General features: G+C 40.1%; 1 protein-coding gene across 3 annotated transcripts; it reads right to left on the reverse strand.

Moving 5' to 3' along the window:
* Nucleotides 1–16799: 16799 nt before the first annotated feature.
* On the reverse strand, nucleotides 16800–25583 carry LOC139607656 (NEDD4 family-interacting protein 1-like). Of its 3 annotated transcripts, none has more exons than XM_071460726.1 (8): nucleotides 25378–25583; nucleotides 22994–23081; nucleotides 21856–21986; nucleotides 20388–20447; nucleotides 19695–19782; nucleotides 19390–19514; nucleotides 19050–19116; nucleotides 16800–18067 (listed from the first exon to the last, which is right to left on the reverse strand). In XM_071460726.1, the coding sequence occupies exons 1-8, from the start codon at nucleotides 25405–25407 to the stop codon at nucleotides 17964–17966; spliced, it is 693 nt and encodes a 230-aa protein (XP_071316827.1). In that variant the 5' UTR covers nucleotides 25408–25583; the 3' UTR covers nucleotides 16800–17963. The 3 variants fall into 3 exon arrangements, with proteins under 3 accessions (XP_071316827.1, XP_071316825.1, XP_071316826.1); XM_071460724.1 differs by having other exon boundaries at nucleotides 20388–20444; nucleotides 25378–25564; XM_071460725.1 differs by lacking the exon at nucleotides 20388–20447 and having other exon boundaries at nucleotides 25378–25560.
* Between the last annotated feature and the right edge of the window lie 249 nt (nucleotides 25584–25832).

Below are 25832 nucleotides of genomic sequence, written 5' to 3' on the forward strand. Positions count from 1 at the left end.
ATTCCTATATTAACAAAGGGTCAAATGATTACATGTTAAGGTGAAAGGGGTCGCTTGTATGGGTTGCTCTGACAAACCCAGAGAGAATGATCACACCGAAATGCTTAGCCCCTTTCGGCTCATTGTTTTTGGCTACGTCCACAATACTACATTTTCGTTCCATTCAACCATACCGGGTATGCGCAAGCTGGTGTATACAGGAAGCAGATTGTCTATTCTACAGTTGATAAGTCACAATACTATGAACAAGGAACAGCAAAGGCAGCTGTAGCGTTAAAATGCAGAATTTAACGGAACAGTAGCTGCTAGCAGAGACAACAAGGTCAGTAATGCTTGCAATTTGCTATTCATGTTGAATTTAAGACTGGTAGTCGAGGCTGATGAGACCCAGTTAGATAGCGACTGTGAGTGCCTACGTCATCTTTTTCAAAGGTCTCTGTTTTTGCCCATACAGACTACAACACAACCCCAGAATTTTCACATTAAAACAGGGCAAGTGGCATTTATAAAACGCTCTATTTTCGGGGCTCAAGAACTCCAGAGTAGTGTGGACACCAGGCAGAAATGGCAAAAGAGATGCATTCTAAAAAGAAAACCCAGTAGTATGGATGTAGCCTTGGTTTGACAGCCCGCAACTCTACTGTTTTTGCTTTCTCTCTCAGCTGTACCAAGCAATAAGCTCTGATAAACTGACAGTACACTGCCTGCCAAACACTAAACCGAGGACAGACAAGGTTAGTAACTAGCCACTGAGCAAAGTGAAAAATAGGAACATGTCGGGGACAAAAACAGAGCTAAAATGATACTAAATATTGGACTTACATTGATTGGGTGGACAGACACCAGACTTCAAAAAAATGCAAATGTCTGCTGGATGTGTACGTAAATAGACAAGTGTTCGCTAACATATTTGCCATGTAAACTTCAAACTTATGTTTAAAGGTTGCTCCTCTGCCTCCAGTTGGCAAAAAAGTAGCAGATGCAAACAGATGCACATTTGCAAGGTAATGGATGTTGAGATAAAGGTGCAATCTGTACATGTTGAAAATGTTTGTATGACACCCCATGAATGTAAAAAGACAGAAGAAGAGAGAGAGAGCTAAAAGAATATATACTGGGTTTGCTTCTAAGTTTTGAAATCAATCTGGTCTACAATGCTACAGCTAACAGCTAGAGTCAATGCATTTTTGTGGTGACCCAACATGAGCTGCAAAAACAGTCAAACTCATGCACATAAAGTGAGGCATAATTCACTTCATGTCCAATCTGATCACACTGTTTCCTTTGTATTAGCTGTGGTTGCCATTGATGCTTGTGCTTTCCCCCAAAGACTTGATACTTGGTGTCGAGCACAACATCTGTAAGGAAGCTAAATCACTCTTAGGTTGTGAAGTAAGGTCAGATTTACAGTGATGAAACTTTTGCCAAAGTCGTTTTAAGGTATTATATTTTAGAGCTGAAAACAACCTTTAAAAGCATAGAATGATTTTTTCCCCTGCTTTTTTTATTTGTGAATAACAAGGAATAGGAATTATCTGAGGGGATGATTGTGGTGGGATGGGATGGAGCGGAAAGGGAGGAAGTGATGGTGGTGAGTTATAGCAGAGCTTAAGGACGGAAAGTAGGAGGTGAAGGATGGAGAAAGAGGTTTTGATGGAAGGGAAAATGGCTTGGCTCTAGGATGGTAAAGCCATAAACAAGAGGGAGCAGTGAACAATTGAAGGCTGTTGGGACAAAACATTGTACTTCCATTTCCTTCGATGTCTTCACTATAATCTAGATTATACAGTATTGACTGACATAAAGTACCAAAGGGTGCCCTTTCCTTCCTTTCCAACAGTATTGCCTTCTTCCCCAATAATCTCAGCATCCTTCTGCCTGTTACCTCTGTTTTGTTGGTTTTCCATGCCTATCTCCCTTCCCTCCCTTACTTCCAAGACTGTCCTCCTATAAAAACCCCCCCCAAAAAACGGCCCCATAGGTGGTTTGTGGAAGTAGCTTATTACAACCCACTGTTACATTTTATTGTAACTATGACTAACAGTAGCATGAGATCAGCATCAATTCAACAAATTCTCTCAAAACAAATATGTTTACATTCAATGACAAAGGGAGTGAGGAGGTCAGGCTGACAATGAAATAAAGGTCATTTAAGTACTTATTTTAATAATCTAAGCCACAATCTTTCCCTAAACCTCAGTTGTTCATGTACCTAAACATAACCAAACCTTTCTCACAGCATTGTCAAACCATAAAAGGATTTGTCAGCAGCGATTATTTATCATTTTTTCACCAGCATATATCCTGGGTCACATCAGAGGTGAGGGAAAAATGACCTATGTGGTTGTTTAGATTAGAGATTCTCCATCCATCTTTTCATCTCCCCCCTCACCCTCCTCATCTGCCTCCCCTCACTGTTTTTTTTTTTTTTTTTTTAATTCCCTTATGTTTCCTACTTCCCCCCTCCCTTCCCTCTATACCAGTCGCTCTCACCGCCTCCTCCTCTTCTCTCCAGCACCTGTGCCCCTGCGGAGGGGGAGTTCCGGAGAAGAGGAAACCCCCAGGGCAGCCAGGCACCTCACAGATGGTTAGCAAATTACACCTTCATTACCTCTCCTCTCCTCTTCCTCTCTTCCTCTGGCCAGTGCTTCACAATGACTCGCTGTTCCTGTGGCACTTCACATCTGTCAGCGGCTGACCTGTCTGCTCATAAAAGTGGCACCTATTTAGCGAAAGTTAGGAAAATTTAAAGCTCAGTGGTGTTTTTATCTTATGTTTCCAGGTTACAATTTTTTTAACAACATCACAATGTAGGCTAGGTAAGGCGTTTGATCTACAGCTATGCTACTATTATATAATCATAGCAGTGTTCAGCACATCTTTGTTAGGACAAAGGACAACTTGCTTTATGGCAGTTAGTCACTGAATTGTTGTGCAAATGACACAGGTACAAAGACATGAACACATAATGCCCAGGAGGCATTATGTAAGCTGCGGTTTGAAATCAATCATTATAAAGGGTGTGCTCCTGCACTGCAAAAAATGACAAGCCTGGCATGTAATTTTATCTCGCATCCAGTTTTACCGGCCCTGTTTCAGTTCTTTTTTTCATTGTATTATATTACTGTACAGGGACACGTGTCTTTGATATCAAAACATGAAATTCAATTTTAAATATTTCCTCAAGACATTTTTTTGTTTGATGTAATTTCTCTGAAAAAGAAAAAGACGGCCTTACATTATCTCAAATACATTGCATTTGTTGAAATCATAAATATCTTGCAAATCATCTAACACAAGTCACTAAACTATAAAATATCCTGCATGAAATGAGTTTCACGTCCAGATTTTTGCACAGCATTAACCACAGAGATATGTTTTATTTGTTCAACTTTTTTTTCAGCCAGGGAACAGTAGAAACAGAAGTGTGCAGCGCAAATTAAGAAGGTAAATCATAATGGCAACTCTTGCAGGATTTTTATCAATAAATCCACCATCATATTAGGTCATAATTTAAACAATATCACTTTTCAAGTAGCAGGATGATCTACGAGAACAAGGACCAGCCTCAACTCTGTGGGTTCAGGCTCCATTTCCAACGAGATCTTTACACATCGTCTCTGTTGGACTGGAAAGTGAACGTGTCAAAACGAGTGGGGAGGTAAAATAATAAAACAGTCTGATAGAAAGCTGCTCATGGGAACTATAAAGTGGAGCACTAATCATGATTCATTGGGGTCTGATATATGACACAACATCAGCCTGAGAGGTCTGTTATTTCAGAGTTAGGCGATGTGTTCCCAAAGGTCTGTAGGATTTTTGAAGAATTTTCAGACAAACCCTGTGAAACACAGATGGCAATGTGGGAGCCATGCCCTCCATACACAGAGTCTATTGGGAGAAAGTTCTCCTCTCCAGTTCGAGTGACGACCACAGAATAGTAGCATTTAGATAAAGTAGACAAAAATGTTCCTTTGTGTACACTTTGTCAAATATTGTTATTCACAAATCACATTTCTTTTCTTAAAACCACATTGATGCATCAGTATGAGAAGATTCCTGACAGAGATTACTGTACACATCAGCCATGGTTGGAATATTTGGCATAACAGACCATATTAGTCCATACCCAGATAGAAAGATACAGCTGGCCTATACTTGGGCCACATGCTTGTGTTTCATCTGGCCCAGTATATGCCCCAAGACTGGCCCGTACACAGCATGATGGTCAGATGCTACTTCTGCATCTGGATCAATTCTGGTGCACACACAGAAAATCTTCCCGCCAACACCGGAGGATAACAGCTGGAATTTCCCCAGATGTGGAAGTATATGGGCCAGAGTTGAGCTGTGGAACCAGGGTGTATACTAGGCCAGAAGTTTCATTTTGCTATTTTGGCAGGGTACAGCACTGTTTGGGGACATTATGGCTTACTGTTGAGCTCTTTTAAGATGTTTATTTTATATATGAGTACACGGTATTAGGTGTTAAGTTAAAGAGCATGTTCAAAAGTAGAATCTAAAATGTTGCTTTTCTGCCGAGAAGTGAAAAATAACTTTGGAAAAGAGGCCACTAAAAAAGGTCAAATTAAAAACCAGCCCAATGCTGTGAAAAACATTATGGAGGCAGTTAAACGAAGGGTTTGACTTGTAAAAATTGCTCTCTAGACTCACACTGTATTATATACTAAGGTGTAATCTCCTCATAGCTAATGATTAACATACACAATAAGAAATGGTGATCATCAGACAAGACATGGGAACAAAGAGCTTTCCAAATTCCCCTAATTAAAGGTACAGTGTGTAGGTTACCAGCTGTTTGTTAATTTGTAATGACCAGTGACTGACTCACACACCCTGTATCTTATTTCCATGCCTCCTCCAGCCCAGCGTGAAAGCACAGGGCCCAGTGCACCCATTAGTCAAGCCGAGGAAGGCATGGAATAATAATGAACGCACCTCACACGCATGAGCAAGTAAAGCCCCCCACCACCACCGCTGCCGCCGCCGCCGCCGCCGCCACTGAGCTTCCAGGAGGTATTTCCATCATGTAAAATGTATGTCCCTCTCACTTCAACAGACCTCTCCACCCTCCATCAAGCAAGACTTTCTGTTTTCAGCACTATGACGTGGACCAACTGAGAAAAAAAAATCAATCACCTCTTCCATCTTTCTTTCTCCCAAAGGCTGTTCGAGGTTTACTTTACATCATGTGGCCATCATCTTTGTCTATATTTATCATCATCATAATTATTAATCAATCGTCACAGCAGTGTATCTAATTGGAGTCATTTGGTTTCCTCATCTTCCTACGTTTGGTCATTTCCGAGGTGAAAGAGTTTTATGCATCTCTTGAGTTTTTAGTGAAAGCTTCTCACTTCTTTAGTGAGTTATTGTTTTCCACTACAGTTGTGCAAACAAACTAATCAAACCAATATTGTAGCTACAGGGAGGAAACAGTTATGCCTCCAGCCGTGCAGTCTTTCCTCACATTATGCCGTGCTCTATGCTGCATCTGGCTTTTCCCTCATAGTCGGTCTGCCTTTTTGGATAACATGTAAAAGAACAGTCCGGACTCTACACTATTATTATTATTATTGAAAGCCAAAATAATAGATTTGGAAGGCAGCTGCTGGACTGAGCAGCACATTTAAGAGAGCGGAAAATCAGAAGGGAAATGATTTCCTCACAGCTACGCTTGGCAGCTTTGCACACTGCACACTAAGGTTGGCCAGTCTGTGACCGACAGAGGCTTTAGCATCGGGACACTTTTTGGATTTCATTCCCAAGTTTCAGTTCATGACCGTCTGTGTCTATGCATGTAGGTGCGCAGCTATACAGCGAGCTAAACACACTTCCTAAAGAGAGCAGAAGAGAAACTGGAACTTCCAGGTTCTGATCCAGAGGTAAGAAAAACTCATTTAAAATCCCACTGACATTTATAACTACGCAAATAATAATCCAGGCCAATTCACTGCATAGCATGAGTTCATACTGATGGGGTTGGGGTCAGAGGGTTTAGGTGCTGAAAAAGCTCCCACATTGCCTGCATCATAACAAAAAGAGAGACATATGAGGACGGACACGTGGATGAGACAAAGTGACAATGCAGTACTGGGGAAGCAGTGGAGCAAATGTAGACAGGGAGATGGAGATAAAGGAGGGAGAGCCCACAGCAGGCCAGAAGTCCTCTGCTACTGCAGTGGAGTGACAATGAGAGAGGAGAGAGTATGAGTCATACACAGACCCCCTCCCTCCCCACCACCCCCTCACCCCCCCGACAATGAAGCTGGGTTACGTCGATCCTGACTCATTCATTCACAGCCGAGTCTCAAGCCCACTTTTGTTATACAGATGAAATCGTGCTACTTAAGAGTCCATCGCAACTCTCATTATAGTGCTCTGACATACTTTGCCGCGCTGGCTGCCTGAGCCTCATTCATAAAAATTCTCCAGTCTCTGAGTATGTGCAGTGGAAGACACATCTTCACACATATATACACACAGCTCCTATCCCTTATTTGGTCATCTTGTATAGCTGAATGGGTTGAGGATGAGTGTGTGTCATTGCTAGGGTTTAGTGTTTAATGCCCACTGGGGCCACCCACACAGGGAGTGTGTTCACCCACAGTACTGTAACACACTTTGGATAAATTCCTCTGAATGTGCTCCATCTCTCCTCTTACATATGTGACTTTCCCTGTATGAAGATTCACCTCTATCTGGTTATTTCACCTTCCTTTTATCCCCCCCTCCCAACATTTTTCCTCCTCTATCCTCCTCTACCTCCTCTCTCGGTGGAGCAGCATCTACCTCCATGTGGTTAGCTCATCTCCTTTTCTTCCTCTCCTTCTCTCTCTGGTTAGCTCATCTCATCTCTAGGCAGTCAGCTTTGCAGGCAGCTAATTATAGGCTACACTGTGGAGCACAGGGCCGGATGTGACAGCATGCTGTTTGTGTGTGCGTCTGTGCATTGTATGTATGTGTGCTTATGTGTGTTAAGTGCAGACATATATGTCACTGTTGCCATTTGTCTCCGCATTCTGCATATGTGGAGTGTGTGTGTGTGTGTGTACAGTATGTCCATATGCCCACGTGTGTTCTTGTACATCTATCTTTGTGAGGACCGGTTTGAGTGTTATACCCTCATAGGGGTTATCTTGCTGGTCCTCTTTTTAACAGTTTGAAGCGTCCTCAGAAGTATAATAATACATAATAATACAATAAGTATAATAAAAGTGTCTGCGCATACATGTGTGTGTGCGTGTGGACGTGCCACCAGCAGGATATCCAATCCCAGCCCCTCCCACACTGTACTGCAGCTCTGACTCATACAAGGTGGAGGCAGAGACAACCAGGGTCTGATGACTGGCAATGAGCGTGCACACACACATACAAGTACATGCACGCATTAACATTCATATATATGGTCCATGTGAAAAAGTTAACAAGTATGGACATAATATACATATGTGCACGCATGCATACTTCACATAGCACTGTACTTATGTTGTATACTAAGCTGTATCATCAGTTACATATCTATTTATACCCATTTACTATAACTCTTACCTTCATAGCGAGGTTGCAACTGAAAAAAAGAAATACATTTTTCTAGATGAATATAAGATTTTCAACGTTTACTGCAAACACCAAAAACACATATGTAATCACATATAGTCCAGTTTTAAATCATGTTTTAGGTGGTTTGGGAAAATTCTACTGATCCAGTGAAATCTCTTCAAAAGCTCATTGGATAAACATAAAATTATTTCTTCAATGGCCACAGAAAATGACACCTCGGGCATAGTTTCACTTAACAGTTTAAAACACTGTTTGAGTCACTGCAAAAGGTATATCAAACTGCAGGTAACCATAGAAACTGCACTTCTGTGTTGCGCAACTCTTACTGGTGAAACAGACCTAACCATGAATTAAAGTGACCTCATCCATATGTACTGTTCAGAACACACACACAGCAAGGTGCAGACCAGTCTAAGCCTGAAGTCCTTCAAAACTAAGCATATTGCCTTCGTCAGGGAGGCCTGATGGCACCTGATGGGCTAAAACTTGGAAAATAACACGTTATTATGGGATTTCCTTCTGCATTATTGATTTTTAGCTCACTTTGGGGCATTGACAGCAAGATGTAAATACAACATTGACCTAAAACCTTATGCTAACGTGTTAGCAAGCTGCTTTTTTTCACTAATAGGCCCAGCAAACACGGAGCAACATTAGCATGCATTTGGCATTGTGTGTTGGTCCACCTGGCAAATTTAAGTCCAATACTCATCCATGTTTAACAGCTAGCTGCTAATTTCAGCTGTTTTCAGAGGGTTTTGAGAGCTTTTCTGCTGAAAACAGCTGCCTGCTGCTGCTGGAAATGAGGTTGAGAAGAGTGGTGAGACTGAGCAAGACAGTAAAATGCCTCGCCGTAAAAAACCCAAACAATGAGATGAAAGATGCTAAAATGCTCTGTAGGGCTGAGGCGAGCTGGAGAACCAGGCGACAAGCGCCATATTTCTCATTATATATTTAGAAGAGTGTTTAGAACACTATAGAAATACTGATGAGTGCAGCTTTAATGTTGATACACTTATACTGACTACTGTCCGTTTCCTAAAATGATTTTTTTTTTAAATACTGTTAAAATGATTGAAGTATTTCTCTTTTTTCATCTAATAAGTGGCCGTGATATAAGTGTGATAACAGACTCAGAGGTTTACTGATATAGGAGTATATAGTATATACTCAGCACAAGAAACATCTGCTTTACATCACTGTGCTCTCCACCTCTGGCTTGTTGGTTATCAGTGCACCTCATCGTGTATTACAGCTTACATAGATCTTGGGTTAAAAAATGTCCATTCCACTGTCATGTTAAAGCCACCAAAACTCATTGGATAGAGATAAAAATATGTAGCAGTCAAGCTAAAAGCAAGGTCTTATTTATGCAGGTCTGACAAAGTAAGCAATTTACAGAGGTTTTCAACTATACGCTTCTTCCTCTTTAATAAAAGTCACATTTTAATAGGCACAATACTACTAAAGTCACTGAGCACTGATTCTGCTACAGTTAAATCATGAGAGACATGTTGATGATGACCTAATTATCACCTAGAAACTGTGCAGACTCTAAACACTTATATTTTTTACCTATATTCTTCCGTTGTCTCTGTAAAGGTGACACACAGAGGAAGTGTCCAAGTTAGACAGAAGCACAGAATGTGCACATTGATTTCTGAATGAAAGAAACAAGGTTGCATCCATTCAAACGTTACGCACATAGGCACGTATGCCTGCACATTCATACATGGACGGACGGACAATAGCAACAGCTTCACACGTAAAGGATGAGATCAGCAGTCAGTGTGTATCCGTTCAGATGCCATGGGAACTCACTCTCTCTCTATCTCTCTCTCTCCTCCTCCCTCTCTTTCTTCTTTATCACTCATTCTTTCCTCTTCTCCTGCTCTGCGTCTGCCTCATAGCTTCCTGTGTCATCCCCTCCCCCTACCGCAATAAAAGGAGAGAGGCCTGTTCATTCAAGCATTCAGCCAGTCAGCTGAGCAAGGAGAGAGGAAGCTGGGGTGGGGGTGGGGGGGTAGGAGAGAAGAGGAGAGGAGAGGAGGAAGGCTCCCTCCCTGCGATGAATAGGTCACCTGTATTACATCACTGATGGGGGATGGAGCGATGGAGAAGAAAAAAAAAAGGAAAGGTAGGACAAAAAAAGACCAGACCCCTCCTTTCCCTTTCCCTTTCTTCCTCATCCTCTTCTTCTCTGTCTCCTCCTCCTCCTCCTCTTCCCTCTGCCCTTCTCTATCTCTTTCTCGCTCCCTCCCCTCTCCATCACCCCCCCCACCCCCACCCCATCCTGACGGTATGAGTCACAGAAAAACCAGTTCCCTTGATGCACTGCGGAAACGTAATGTGACGTAGCCTCCATCGCTCCCTCCCTCGCCACTCGCGTCCCTCCGTTTCTCCCATTCATCCGTCCGTCGCTCCCGCCCATTCATCCACCTTCTCGTCATAGCACAGCAAGTCTCCATTCACAAAAAGCCATGTAAGCCAAGAGAGATGATGTTGTACCAGTAGAATATTATACATTTCTATAGAGGTAATACAATAATACAGTACAAAACAAGTACTGCAGTAGAGGTAAATTATGAGCACTTATATTATCACTCTTTATCAAAGAAAGCACATGAGAAAAACTAAAAATCTTGCCATATGCGGTGAGTATCTTTGGCTCAAAGGTGAGTTAGTGCCTCCCAATACTTCAATGTTGTGCAAGGTTTATTGTTGCCATGGTGACAGCATATGCAGTCAAATATTAGCAAGACTGCCAAAAGCACTGATTTGTAACAGTAATTAGCCTGTTGACAGGAAGTATGTCTGAGGTGTCCCAAGATATGGTAAAAACGGACAATGCACCATCTAAAACTGAATAGAATAGAAAATGAATAGGAATTCCTTTGACTATAAGGTGGGCTCCCATCCACCTGTATTTACGCGCATTTACAATTTGCCAAAATGTGACAAAGTGCAGTGGAAAGAATCGGAATAAATCATGACATACATGAAGCATGTAATTCAAACGTCCGCTAAAGCTCCACTGTCTTGCCAGTGGAGTGGAGCGGCAGATGCAAACATCAGATCTGTGTGCAGCGATGAGGAGGCTACAATTGTCCTCAAATTAATACATGAAACAAACATAATTGTTTGACTGGAACTGTGTCATGTCATTGCACTCTCTTCCTCTGCAGTGGTTTAATGGCACCCAACAAGAGAATTAGCACCTTCAGCTGCTTATCTCAATGAACAAACTCCTAATATTTACATAATTGCAGTGGATGAAAATGCAAGTTATTTCCATTTTTTTTCCTGCTTATTTGAGCAAAGTTCCATTAAATTCAGATGATAACATAGCTATAGATGATATAATATAATAAAATGCATATAGTACATTACATTCACATACAAAGTCATTCACACTAGAATACATGACTGTGGATCAGGAGCAGTAGGAAGATTATCATCACAGCTTCTAACAGTTTCAAACAACATGCAGAGCCGGTAAATAGTGTAAAGACAAATAAAGCCAGGTGACTTCACACTCTCGTCTCTGACGTCACTACAGGATGAAGTCATGGATAAACCCGTCTCTCTGGGTCTGATACAGCGGCATGTCATTAACCACTGGCATTCACAGACACTCTTCCAGGTAATAACACAGACAACACGACGGATTTGTGTTTTATGACATTGAGTAATGTCTGGAGAACCTATCTCGTCAGCAGTCTACGGAAGTAAGCAGTAAAGTGAGACACAAGGGTCACTTTTCATATCATAGACTATATAATGCCACCCAGTGTGAAAAATAGAAGCAGAGATGTGATGACATTACAGTACTACCGATGGATGATTACCAGAAACACACTGAAAGGACAGTAAACCATTTATTTGAAAGGTGCGGAATCTGGCTATGATACATTTACTGTAATGGTGACAGGGAAATAGAGCCCCAGCAGCCATCAAAAATGTCTCAGAGAGTTAAAATTATATCACAATACTAAATTAAGAAATATAACTAAAATATCAGGCATGTTAAGTACAAAATACTAATGAAGAAATATTTAACCACTCAACAGAAATCATATCAGAAGAAGTTATCCAGGATAAATACATATCCTGATTCTTTCTCAAAGGGATAGTTTCTAGTTTTGTCATGTTTATGTTCAGTATTTCTCAATAAAATAAATTGCGTCTTTGGCAAAAATGTTGAATGTGCTTCCTTCCTCATTAATTACATATATTAAAACATGCAATGTTTACATTTTGTTTACAAGTGCTAGCTTATTTTCTTCTTTGCCTTTGTCAACCATCCACCTGTCACTTGGCTGAACAGTGTGAAACTGGCAGCTTGGAAACGCTCCATAGCACCACAAGGGGTCAAAAACTTCACAGGGTACCTTTAAACTGGTCGTGCGTCTTTGGACATGTTATAACTTTCAGATGCTCTTCCCTCAGATGCTTCTGAGTTTATAGACTTCCAATAACAAAACAGCTAATCTTATAATTAACTGTACAACACAGACTAATAATAATTGTACAGTATGACCTGGTGTGATTCTGATATAGATGTGAAAATGCAAAATTCCTCAGAAACTGAGGAATCCTACTAAAAAATGGATTATTTATCATAGTATGAAAAATGCACAAAAGACCTTTTTAAATACGAACAGTGGTTTTCCAGGCGGTACAGAGGGTAACTGTGTCTGCACAGAAGGCTGAAATACATCATCTTCCTCTAAACGTAATCAGAGGATCTATCTGAGTGTGTCTAATGTCTTTAATTATATCACTGGATGTATGTTATAACGGATGACATCACTAAGGTAACTTACCTACCTAACGGTCACAGTCATCAGAGACAAATGATTCAGCGACTTGAGCCTGATTTTACGAATGAACGGCTGACATTCAGGTGTGCCCTGCTGGTTGGCTGAAGGCAGGAGCGGAGAAAATCTCAATGTACAGTATGATTCACCACAACAAAGTGTTAGGGAGGGGGGTGGTGATGTCATTGGTGGTGGTGGGGGAGTCATCTGTGAGTCAGAGAGGAAAAAGGAGAGGAGGAGGAAGAGGAGGAAGAGGATAAGGAAGAGAAAGAGAAAAAAAAAGGAGTACATGGGGAGGTGGGGTACCTGCTGCGTGTGACCCATGGTAACAGGCAACGCTGGCCTGTGGATGACTCACCACTGCTTTAACAGCCTCACACACACACACACACACACACACACACACACACACACACACACACACACACACACACACACACACAATACACACAATACACAGGGATGCTCACACCATACACCATGACACACAAACATATAAAAACACATCATGCATGCACACACAGCCAGTTTTACGGTATTAGAAGCATGTAGACCTCAACACAACATAAACACACATCGCCTACAGGATGCATGCGCACGCACACACACACACACATACACACACACACCACATGAAGTGCAGGGAGAGGAGGGGAGGGTCAGGATGACTCACACATCAATGATAACACCCCTCCCTCTGCCCAATCACACACACACACACAAACACACAAAAGAAGTACATATCATTTGGATGCAACCCACATCCTCCCCACATCCTGGGGAACCTCCCATCTGAAACTCAGACTGACAGCGGGAGGCTCCGACTGAATGCAGTTCGTCTAAGATGATGGGAATTCTCCTGCAGGATATTGTCAAAATGTGAAAAGTAGGCAGCAGTGTGTCTGTTGCAGCCTTGATGTTTCTTTACATAAGGATGCTCATCTCTGCACATCAATACATCACAGTCGGAATCAATTTTGGTATCTTGGTATAATTTCTGTACAGATTACACTTCAGTGGAGATGATTCTCCAAATCGCATTATTTGTGTTTTCTGTTTTAGTTTATCCCAGACTTAAGACCACATTTCCCAGAAACCCCTTCCTGTTAACAGAATGGATCTTTTGAAAGTCAAAGGATTCATTTATCTTTGTCTCACAGAGGAGGATAAACACTTTACAAGTGATTTTTCTATCTGCCTTTCACTCGCTCTTCCATCCGACTCTGAAAACTTTTCTCCATTTGCACTGAACAGTGCTCTCTGAAACTCTTAAAAGCTGATGCTGAATACTACTGTGTCCTGTTTATTACTGTACTGTCTACTTTATGTTCTTTTTTTGTGCCTACTGTGAATCAATTTCCCTTAATTAAGTCACTGTACCTGATTTGTGAGGTAAAGCAATCCTGACAGGTGGAAACACCTGATCCAGAGGTGGGGTACATATGCGAAATGCAGTGGCACCTCATGGTCTGCCAATCCACCATGATTTTAGTGCAGTATACACAAATGTTATTAGTATTCATTGATTTTAAAATGCAAATTGGTGTCTCTAATTTAACGTATCCCCTGTTTTCCATTTGTGGGTGAGATTTACAGGAGCTATTTCTAAGTTTTGCTATGGGTACTTAGCCAACGTTAGCATTAACAGCTGTTTACTTACCAGTCCAGAAGAAACGCTGTGAGTTCAGCATCACACTTCAGTCTTTTACTGCCTGTTGGGCAATTTTATTTGAGCAATTCAAATAGAAAGTTGCCCCAGAGCTCAGTAGCAGTTAATGAGGGAGGTGTAATTGTTAAAAAAAAAAAAAAAAAAAGAGAAAGTGGCCATCATACAAAACAGCTCTGTCATATATCATCACCACATCCTTAATTAAAGGAGTAGATGCCACACTCACATCTGTGTTAAGAATATGTTGGTGAAGCCAGCACATGGGTTATCTGGGTTACAGGAACAGGGGAAACAGTTAGCCTCACTGTCCAAACAAAATGCAATTTCTGCTGCCTTTAAAGCTCACTAATTAATGCATTATATCTTGTTTCTTTAATTCGTACAAAAAAAAAAAAAAAAAAGGTATAGAAATAAAAGTTCAATATATCTATAAATAGCCAGGCTAGCTGCTTCAGGTTCTTGAGCTAAGCTAACCAGCGTGTGCCAGTCGCTTCATATTTAGCATACAGACACAAGGGTGGTATTGATCAGTGCATTGAACTGCTGACAAAAAAGTGAATGTTGGAGACTATTCCTTTAAGTCTGAATAACAAGTTTTAATATAAATGCGGCTGATTATGTGCATTTTAAATTCGCCAATTAGCTGCTTCAGTTTTAGTGTCTTGGTATTGTCCATGCTGGCTCACTGCAGCTTAGCATTTAGCAAACTTGAGTTATGTTTAACTGGAAAAACACTTTGAAAATCTTAGTTTCAAACAACAGGCTTTTTGCCCTAAACGTATTGTATGATTTTATCAACTATTTTAAAAACCACTTTGTCGTTTCACACAAGTTTGCCTAACAGAAGCCAGAAAAGTAAAGTTTGTCTTTTTGGAAAAATGGCTCACTTCCAGGCTCTCTGTAAATCAAAAAGTCCTCTCTTATCTTTTGATAGTTAAAACATGCAAGCAGTGCAGGCACTTGGCAAGCACACATAATTCCCATCAATTACTCCAAGAAATACTTCCATCTCAGTAAATCGGGGGCAGCTGACAAGACACAGACAGTTTTTGGCACAATGGGGCTGTTTTATGAATGACATCTGGATAACAAGAACACCTGCACTGGGTGACCCTGCTGTAGCAGAGGAGGGATGACGTTACAGAGGGATTCGAGCGGTCTGAGGCTGAATTTGTGTTAGATTTGGACGATAAGGAATTTTGTTGTTTGTGTGCTTTGCCAGAATTTACAGCTGACAGAGTGTCATCGGTTAAATTCGTCTGCACCTGACAAAATCAAGTTTGTTTATCCAAGGTCATATGGTGACGTGGTGTTTCAGTGGACTGTTGCTGACGGTCTGAAATATGACCTTTGCCTTACTTGTGTTTCTCTTCCTCCTACCTTTATGGGCTATTTGTGCTGTGTAAAATATGAGAAATAAACAAAAACCTACTTAAGAATATTAAAATAATGAGTTTCAAGCTCAGACAGTTAAAAGTTCACATTTTCTGCCCAGAGCTACTGAACCTCTGTAATTTCTGACCGACAGCTGTTTCTATTTTTCCAAAGGGCACACTGCAGAAGAAATGACTTCAGGAAATCCGATTTTTAAGACATTCCAGTCGTGAAGCAGCACAGACTTAAAGGCAAAATCTACAGTTCATAAGGAAGAGAAACATTTACTAAAAGCAACCTTGAACAGCAGCTTTTCCATTTCCATTTGTTCTCTAATATTTTAAAACCCTTCATTTTTTTAAAAAAAGTATGGACTTCATGACAGGAGTGTTTCAATTAATATTCCCTGTATAATTCCACAGTACATGCCAGAAGGCTAAGCAAGCCTTTAGACTTTAACTGCATGAAAATCTGGTTTGCTCGACTTCTCTGTTCTGCTCTTGGGAACAGTTTGTATCCATAAGCTGTAAAATAATCATTTTAAGTGAATTGAGAGTGACATTTTACCCTGGTGACCTGTGAAAGATTAACTTAATGGAGCCAATGTCATGTCATCTGAGCACCACTAGAGGCCAATATCCAGCTACAATCAGGTGGGGAGGCCTGCGAGACGATGTGACAGTAAAAGTGTCCAGTGAAACCAAAGACCATTTCAGTTGCTGTGACATGTCTTCCAGGTGTGGTGACCTTCACTTCCTGTCCCAACTGCAAGGAAGGAAGGAAAAACACTGCTGACATGTATAATTAGCCACTACCAGTAAATCATCTTGATTCTTGCGCACACACACAGTCACACACGTCTCACGCATGTTAAAAAAAATTGCACAGCTAACAGCCTGTCTCAGGTGAGTAACTGAACATCACGGTCAGCGAGGCTTCCTCTCTCTCTGCATGACTTCAACCTTTCAAAAGCCTCCACACAGCAGCCACACTCTAAAATATTAAACATGGTAGGTTATATATTTACATTTTTATCCCAGTCCAGTAAGATCATCGGGCTGATTTCAAATTAAACGTAATCACGTCTAAAACAATTTATCATCCTCTGATGGAAAAATGCTTCTCAAACCTCGTGATACAACTCACCTATTAAGGCATTTTGGAAGTTAAACCACTCTGGAACAACTGGACTGAAATGTTTGTAAGTTTCATAAATGTTCAGCTATCAGTCTATATGGTAGAGGGAGTAAGTGGTACCCCACCTGAATAACAAGCATAACTAAAAATGGTTATGTCAGGTGATACCGTTACAGAAACCGTACTACTTTTTGATAAATAGCTCAGCATCAAAATGTTCTCTTACAATTTAATTCCAAACACTTTCCAAGCCAGATACTTTAATTTTTTGCAATAAAAATAATCATTCCACCTACACTAGAATGAGGGAAAACAAAAACAATGATTCTTCGTTGGTATGTCAAAGAAAATAAAACTCTCTGCTCTGAATTAATATATTCCTTGTTCTTCACAGGGCAGGGTTTCCAAATCACATCTGGCGACACAATCACTCCATTTCCTCACTGGAAACTAGTGGGGTGCCAGTGACTAAGATAGGGCGTTGGAATCTTTTATTTGACCAAAACCGTCTGATTGCACATGTGAATCCAGTGACAGACTATCAGCTTGTTTCATCCCTGTCACTGTGCCCTTGAGCAAGGCAGTGACCCTCAGCCTGTCCCAGAAACTCCGCTCCTGGCTACTCTGGGCATCACTGGACCTTTAACCCTGCTGAAATACATGTATGGTAAATAAGGAAAGAACATTCCTGATTACAGTGACTGCATAGACAAATCTTAAATACACAAGGAAAAGATGCTTTGAAGGAAACCTGGCCCCTGATCTTCTACACAACTGGTCCTCAACCTTTTTAGCCCCTGAACCCATAAAAAGCTAATGATTTTCCCTTTTCAGCCTTGAATTACCTGCATTATATACTATTTCACAAGCCACAAAAAGTGTTGGTCAGAAGGTTAAAAAAATTAAATTGATACTTGAATATATTATTTCACATTGTGTAAATCAACCCATAACCCCTAAATTGCCCACTGGGCCCTGGGCTGAGAACCACCGATTTCTAGACAAATGACCTCATCAGTATCAAGACCGGTGGAAAAATTAATACAAACAAGCCTGCCCCCTGGTGGCTAAACAGGAGGACAGTGCATGCTGCTGCTACCAACAGATAGTAAAACAGTAAATAAGGCATTAATTTATACATCACACACTTCATAATTGCAAATAGCACTTGACAGTTCACTACTAACAACTGAAGGGTTTTACAGATTTCTCAGCGTTCACTATTTTACACCAAAAGGGGACAATAGTCGTATTGTCCAAATCATGTCAAGCAGAGGAAAAAAATGTTCCTTTCCCCTGTTTTGATTGAATAAAGCCAGACAGTATGCCTCAATGAAAGAGAGAAAAAAAGAGATGATGGAGACTGAGGGTTTGCCAGCTCAGTAGATGAAGAGGACTCGGGTGCGGGGTAGGGTGGAGAAGGTGTCAGCCATCTTGCGGATTCTGGCGTAGTTGATGAACCCTCGCAGGAAGAGCAAAATGCCTGAAGAGGAAAAAATGGGACCATGAGACTGACAGTACCAATAAGACAACTATGACCACAACTGATATAAACCCTGATAAAAAAAAAAAAAAAAAAAACAAATAACAAAAACCAAAAAGATATAACTGCAAAGAAGCCCAAGATTAAAGAACCCACTAATACATGCAGGTGTTTGAACTGCTCACACTTAATTACAGGGTAAGCAGAGCTACATCTGGTTGATGTGAACAGCTAAAACATAACTCAGTGAACTGGTTTGGCAACATATGAATGAATGAGTGGTAACTAGGACACACTTTACAGAGATATAAAAAAAACACCTGCAGTTAGCAAAGACTGTCAGTGAAGACCAGTGGGACAAAATTACTTTTAAGAGTTGCAAAGTAGGAATAGTCATTTTGGGAGCTGGTTGATTTGTAAGTGGAGCAGTTTCACCCACGTGAATCATCATTACAAAAGATGAACAACTGCGTTATAAAATGTCTGGAAAAAAAAAGAAAAGGTATTAAGTCTGTGGACAATGTGGATAAAAATAAGTAGTTAATACAGAAAATAAATCAGCTATGATTCCCATGGTGCATTTCAGTTAGTGAAAGCTTCTAAGAAATTAAATAATTAAAAACTGGTAAAATCCTAGTTAAGCAAACAGTTGACTAATTATAATTTCTTTAAATATACAGCAACATTAGCATTTATGTTTCTGCTTATGTTTCTTCCTTTTTGGCACAGTTTTGGTTTGGTCTGAACAGGGCCTATGTGCTGTTGTCAAGGGTTGGAGAAATGTAATTTTTACACTGTAATTAAGTCAAACATTAACCTTTTAACCCATGAATAATGGGATAATCAAGGTTAGCTATCCTGCTGTAACTATTCTAAAATATATGTCACAATGATGCTTCAGAGAGCAGAAATGTGTCACAAGCAAAACAAAACCTTTTGATTCCCTATTTGATTCATTTAAATGCAGAGGCTGGCTACTTACCCAACACCAGAAACACCCACCACAGCCAGTACTGTCCATCAAAGTAACCAGGGAAGTATGTGGAGAACTAGAAAGCCGACAGGATGACAGAAATGACTGGTTAGAATAAATATGGCCTGCACTGGTTTCACTCAAATGAGTCCTGCATTTTAAAAGAGAATGGAGAAAGCAGCAGAGTTCTCAAGAAATCTTTGAGGAAATAGCAAAGTGCCATCAAGCCAACCACTACAGAAACAACATTAAAATACCAGAGTGGTGTTTTGGGCTTTTGAGTTGTTTGTGTGTAGATATAACCACATTTTATGTGTTTGTTTGTGTGTGTGTGTGTGTGTGTTCATACCCGGACTATGAGGATCCATTTGATGAGCGAGAGGCCAAAGCCTGAGATGGCCCCATAGCGGCCAGCTGCAGAGGTGGTCAGACAGAAAGACAGGAAGAAACCAATCCAGTTGAAGAGGAATGCCACTGGAAGAAAAAGTGTGTTGGACATGCCATCAGAAAAAAAAGAAAGGCAGGAAATATAATTTTACTCATTTGTAGCCCAAATAAGAGAAGACATAATTTCTGCACATATCTAGGTAAAGAAAAAAACAAAGTCTAAGAAGCGAAATAGAAAAACAGAGAGGAGTAGATTGGGTAACTAACTGAAGAAAGTGAGCATAAAGATGCCATCATTTCCTATCCTCAGCTGATCAGCATCTTCAAAGTCATCTCTGGTCACAAAGTCTTCATCCTATGATGGAATAAACAACAGAAGAGCAAAACAAAAGGAGAACAACGTGAGCTATTTAAGCACTAAAACAGTCTATCCACTGCACAGCCAGGACGTTGCAGAGCTTTCCAGGGCTTTACTTTATTTATTTGAAACTAAATCAATCAGATCAATTTATTTGATAAAGCTTGGCTTATTTTAACCAATTCACAGCGGTGTATTTAAACTTGTACTGATACAATGCAGTGACTGAAACCAAAGTGATTGTGATTAAGCACGGGGAAGCACCTGCTAATGGAAACCAAGCTGACAACTGGCGGTAAATACAACACAATCAACCAACAGACCAATGGGAACATCACAACACAGCACGTCCATTAAATGATTATCCACGTCATCTTACCCAAAGGTCTGGAGTCAAACACAATGCAGGAAATCAGGAGAACGAGTCCATCTCGTTTAACTATCAACTATGCACTAGCTAGTACTCTAAATACACAAACATACAAGAAAGGTGGGGCACTGAATACATGAACACTGTAGGCACATCTGTGATTTTTCACACTGAACCAGGACCAAATACACATCCTCTCCTCATACACCCTCCTCCCACTCCTGACAGTTACCTCCAGTGAACTGCGAATTACATCGTCAAAACTCTCCAGGCGCTCCCTGTGCTGAGGCTGCTGCTGAGCGCAAGGCAGTGTGTGGCAGAGAAAGACAACAGCAGCAATCAAACAACGTGCAGTATGGCACAATGCAATCACAGTGACCACTAGAGGTCGGAGATTAGTTTGTGATTTTTCAGTGGATAAGATGTTTTTGTTTTACTATCAACTTGAACAGAAACATCAGTTTTCAGGACAAGTCTACTGCCAAGTATGCATGAATATCAGCTGCTGCTGACACAGATGGGGTGACACAGAGATGGCTTTTGTGTACGAGATGCTTCTTACAAGCCTGCACGTGGGAGGTTAGAGGTTATTGGCACACTGTACAAGATGAGGTGCACTTAGCCTTTAGTCAATAAAAGGAAGACTAATCAGTTACTGCACACAAAGGAGTTCTCAAACATAAATGTTAATAAAAAAACATGTTTCCCTGAGCAAAGGTGTCATTAACGAAATTAAAGCTTCTAATTTCAAACACGAAATTAATAATATAATTAACAGATGTCATTTTTAATAGAAGATATCACTAAAGAAGCCTTTAGTAGTAGCTTTAGTAACATGAAGTGGCAGCCATGGGAAACTTAAACACACACACCCACAGCTGCATTTCATAACAGGTTTTAGTGGCATGTCTCCATACCTCCATCTCCATACAGAAACTGACTGATGTGATGTGGTGGCACAGCTTAAGCTAGCAGTAAAACCAACTAGCCAAACAAAACAGAGTACTGCTGGAAACATTAGCTTATGTGGCTAACTTAATCTACATCACAGGTTCAATATCCGTCCAAAACATGTTCGGTATGGATTTTCAAATCACACAGAATGGAATTTAATATCTTTTCCACACTCATCCTAGTCAAAGCATGATGGAAAACCCCATTTTATGTCATGATTTCAGTTGGAATGAACATTTCTGAATTTCATTTTCACTGAAAAAAAATATACAAATGATGATGATGTGAGTTTTGTTGGGGCTTGTATCAAACAAGCATGTTCCCTTACTTCTTGAGAACATCATTTGTGGGTGGGGGTATTTCTGCAGAACCACAATACTTCATTCATGGTATGTTATGTCACAGTTTAACTTCATCAAAGAATTGCAGCTCCTGCGATTTGGATATTGCAATTCCAATAATATTTTGATTAACTGTTCAGCCATAGTGATAATAAATGGTATCTCAATTTTTGAGAATCTGCAGTTGTTCAAAACAGCAGCAGTTGATGCAGGAAAAACAAAGAGACACAATCAGATAAGTGAAGTACACACCTAAGACAAGACGAGACAAACTTGCTGTGGTTGAGTGCTAAGCACTTCCTGCCTTGCAGACAACAAAAGTATTTGAGCACAAGCATCTGTGTGTGTATGTATGTACATTGAATATTACCACAGGCAAAAAGGAAAAAAAAGCGAGACACTCACTCTTCCGGTTACCAGGGGAACAGTAGTCTCAGCTTTGGTTCTTTCTGCTTCATCATAGGAAGGTAGCGTCGTTGCCACGTTGTACGATGGAGGCTTGGGGAAAACACCGTCTTCCTTGTAGTCAAAATAGGCTGAAGAAGAAACAGCACCGTTACAAAGACAGAAGGCTTATTAATAGAAAGTCTTATTTCAAATTGATTGATTGTACCGAAAGTGCCCACTAAGTGTATTTTTAATGACAAAACTAAAGCCACTCTTAAACATGTGTTCTCATGTATTCACATACAGTAAACCTTTGAGGAGTTTCAAAGGCTTACTGTATGTGTCAATGAAAGTGCTGGAAGTGGGTACTGGGTGGAGAACTGTAGTATTATGAACCAGAATTTACTACTGATCAACTACTGACAACAAACGAAAGATTACAATAAAGGTGGACAAAACTCTATTGATTTTGCTCACTGACAAAATGTTTGACTGCCCCCAAAGTGTTTATCTAACTAACAATTTTTTTTGTTATCAATTATTTTTTTTCCAATTAATCATTTTGTCTATATAATGTCAGAAAAAAGTGAAAAACGGCTGTTGCAATTTCCCAGAGTCTAAGATGACATCTTCACATGGTTTCCTTTGTCGAACCTAGAGTCCATAACCTGAAGATATTCGGTTTACTCTTGTATATGACGAAGAAGAGCAATGAATTCTCACTTTTGAGAAGCTGGAACCAGAGAAAGGTTTATGGTTTCAAAATGATCAAATTTGATTATCAAAACCAACTAATCATCAACTAATCATTAAATTGAGAAACACATCTATAACTACCATACTAAAATGCCTTATCAAAGCAATTAGATCTTCTTGAGAGATTGAATTCTGTGTCTGGTATTTCATCAATTTTATTGTCTTTAATAAGGGATCAGAGTAATCAAAACAATTATGAGGTCCAAGTCATCCACACAGGGTGCACATTAACAAAGCCATTATTTATCTGTTTGGAGCTGCAAACTGTACACTACTGTTAAAGTAATCCCATTCCCTCAGGTTTTCCCTATGCAATCAGACACAAATACGACTCTCCAGTGTGCCACCATTGTCTATGATCTCACAACCAGAGAAACATCTGGATGAGTCATGGTCTTACCAGCATTGTCAACTGCGATGCTGCTGTACGGGGGTGGAGCATCGGCTGCTACCTGTGGACTCTCCTCTGGGTCCTCCTCATTGGGCAGCTGTGGGAGTTAAAAATAAAACACTTCCTGATTTATTAAAGGCTACTAGCATGTGCGTCAGTTCTGGCTGGTTTCCATTTGAAATAGAGTCTTTTAGATAAAGAAGCTTCACACAGTCTGTCTAGAGTTAAATGATTATCGCAGCACCCTAAAGGAACTTGCACATGAAGCATCAACTGATTAGAGAAGAGGAAGGGAAACCGGGCCCACATCAAAAGAATGTTTTATACGCACATATTACATATAGAACATTAAAAAGCAGATATGAGCACTGACCACAATGTGTTTCTCTCTCTCGATAAAAGCAGGAAACACATTAGCAAACCAAACCCATTATAAAAACCCTAGTTACTGTTTCGTTGGTTACACAGAACAGGCCAGACTCAGCTATTCTTTATTCCTGATTCAGCTCCCCAGCTTAACACCACTGTCAGTTCCTAGGAGGGGGTACTCTATACCAAGTAGTACATATGCAGCAATAGATTTACAGAGGTATAAATTAGAGGTTAACAACAACTTTGTTTTCGTTTTTGAGTGGTTTACTTTATTTTACAAGTCCTATAGTTTCCTGTTGATTTCCTAAAAAGGAACTGATATCCATTGGTAAAGTCATAGAATCACATTAGTGGGAAACAGGGACAGTGGTGACTGGCAACTGATACACTCTCAAGTTATTAATTCCAGTTAATCAACTACAGTTACTTGCCAGAATAACCTAATGAGTCTTTTAGTCAGTCAGATCACCCAAACATGCAAAAAATATTAAATTTGTCTACAGACATGTTTCAACATACTGTACATGGATAAAATAAAGGAAATTCCTCTCGGAAATAACAACTGTGTATAAAGGCAACTCAAGTTTCTTCTTCCTCTTTTAAAAGCATTAAATAAAATAATACCTTCCAGGAAAAAATAAATTCAAAAAGATTCATTCCCTAGGATAATGCATCTGTTAACCATTTGTAGATTCCTCTCCTGAAGCCATTTTAGGCTTAAAAGATTCCCCAGAACCTCTTCACCAGAAAGTTTGACTGTGTTTTTATGTGCTGCTAAACAGTTTTTTTTTTTTAGAGAGTACATAGTCAGAGTACAGCAAATACAGTGAAGAACTTGGAGTGATGCAAGAGTAGTATCAGACATACCCCTAAATACAGATATTAAAAAAATAAAAAATACAGCCTTCTGTCCTAGGACAATCACTGCCAACACTTCAAGGCATAATTCTAGTCACCAAGAGAACTTAACTCGCTTCCTACCACAGCCGTCTCTAATGCCTCTGGACATTAATTATTACTGCAATCACCCACATGAGCAGACTTATTATAATATATCCATAAGCAGGTCAGCTGGTAGATTTGCCAGTTAAGCTAGATAATGAGGTATCACACTCAATACTGCCATCCAAACATTAGCATTTAGAAGCAGGGGAAAGTAATTTATTCACATATTGGACATAAGTACAATTTCGAGGTACTTGTGTTTTACTTGAGTATTTCCATCTGATGTTATGTTATACTGAGACTCTTTTCTGAAATTAGGTTAGATTTCATTTCCCCTAATTGTACTTGTGCAGCAACATGCTTCATACTTCTTCTTTCAAGATACAGTTAGTTTTCAGACTGTGTCATCTCAATTAAAAATAGCTTGCTGAAACAGATTTAGTCACAACAGATTAATGCCATTTACACATTAATGAACCAGTAACATTAATACAGTAATATAAACAATAATAAGGTCAACCACATCGAAGGGGCCATTCTACATCACTTTCACTCTTGATACTCTCAGTTAATTCTGTAAAGACTTGGATTTAAGTCATTTCAATGCATTATTACACTGAATTATTATTTCTTTTACTTTTACTTTAAGTAACGGACACTGACATTCACAAGCACAAAGGGCCGACAAAGGGTGAGACTGAGTGACTTTACTGGCAAGCTAACCTGACTCATTTCAACACCTGCTAAATACTCACCAACAATCAGAAAATAGGACATACACCTACACGAAATATTTACAATCTAATAGTTGAAAAACGAAACTAGCTAGCTAGCTAGCACAGAAACGTTAGCGTCAGCGCCGCTAGCATGCTAACACCTGCCAACGAAAATAACGACGTTCACGGCAACAAAACTGACCAACATCCACACTCAGCGTCCATGGAAAGGATTTAGGAAGGTGAAACCAACATAAAGCTTGCTCTTTAATCAGCTTCACACCACGATTAAAGCGTGATGTTAAATCTTTAACGCGTTGGCTGTTTTTTTTTTTTTACTAACGGACGTGGTTGTCGTACCTGCTGATATCTGGCGCTCGGCTCGGCCATTCCGGGTTTGAACGGCTCGTAATCGACAACAGGAGAAACAAGACACGTCAAGACACACCAGCGAAAAACTAAATTATATAACAGCACAAACTGTAAACTCAATCCTCGCCACAATGAACAGCTGCTTCTCCCTCGGCTGCTCGCACTCCTGTCAAGCTGCAGTGACAGTGTCAACGCTTCCTGGACGCCAGCTTTTTAAAATAAAGTCCATATTGGGGACCTGCTGCAAAACAAAGCCAAATGCAATAACTGTTTCATTTTAATCCAGAAAATATTATACCATAGAAATGTATATTAGGTTTAAGAGGTTAAAAAAAAAACACAGTATAGTCTTATAGTATAATACAAATCATACGTTTGCGTATATGAGAGTTTAAACCATAAACGATTTGAAGATGAATTGATTAGTCAAAAATAAACCTCAA

This window comes from Trachinotus anak, unplaced genomic scaffold (assembly GCF_046630095.1).
Source record: "Trachinotus anak isolate AG129_WGS33_773 ecotype Australia unplaced genomic scaffold, CSIRO_AGI_Tana_v1 ptg000024l, whole genome shotgun sequence".
NCBI classification, from domain to species: domain Eukaryota; kingdom Metazoa; phylum Chordata; class Actinopteri; order Carangiformes; family Carangidae; genus Trachinotus; species Trachinotus anak.

Bases quoted from the DNA above. Each gene is read 5' to 3' on its own strand.
- LOC139607656 (XM_071460726.1), bottom strand. From the start codon at position 25,407: ATGGCCGAGCCGAGCGCCAGATATCAGCAG. The intron at 19,117-19,389 runs GTATGAACACAC...TCGGCTTTCTAG, and splicing joins AATGGATCCTCATAGTCCGG to TTCTCCACATACTTCCCTGG. The intron at 18,068-19,049 runs GTAAGTAGCCAG...TTTCCTCTTCAG, and splicing joins GTGGGTGTTTCTGGTGTTGG to GCATTTTGCTCTTCCTGCGA.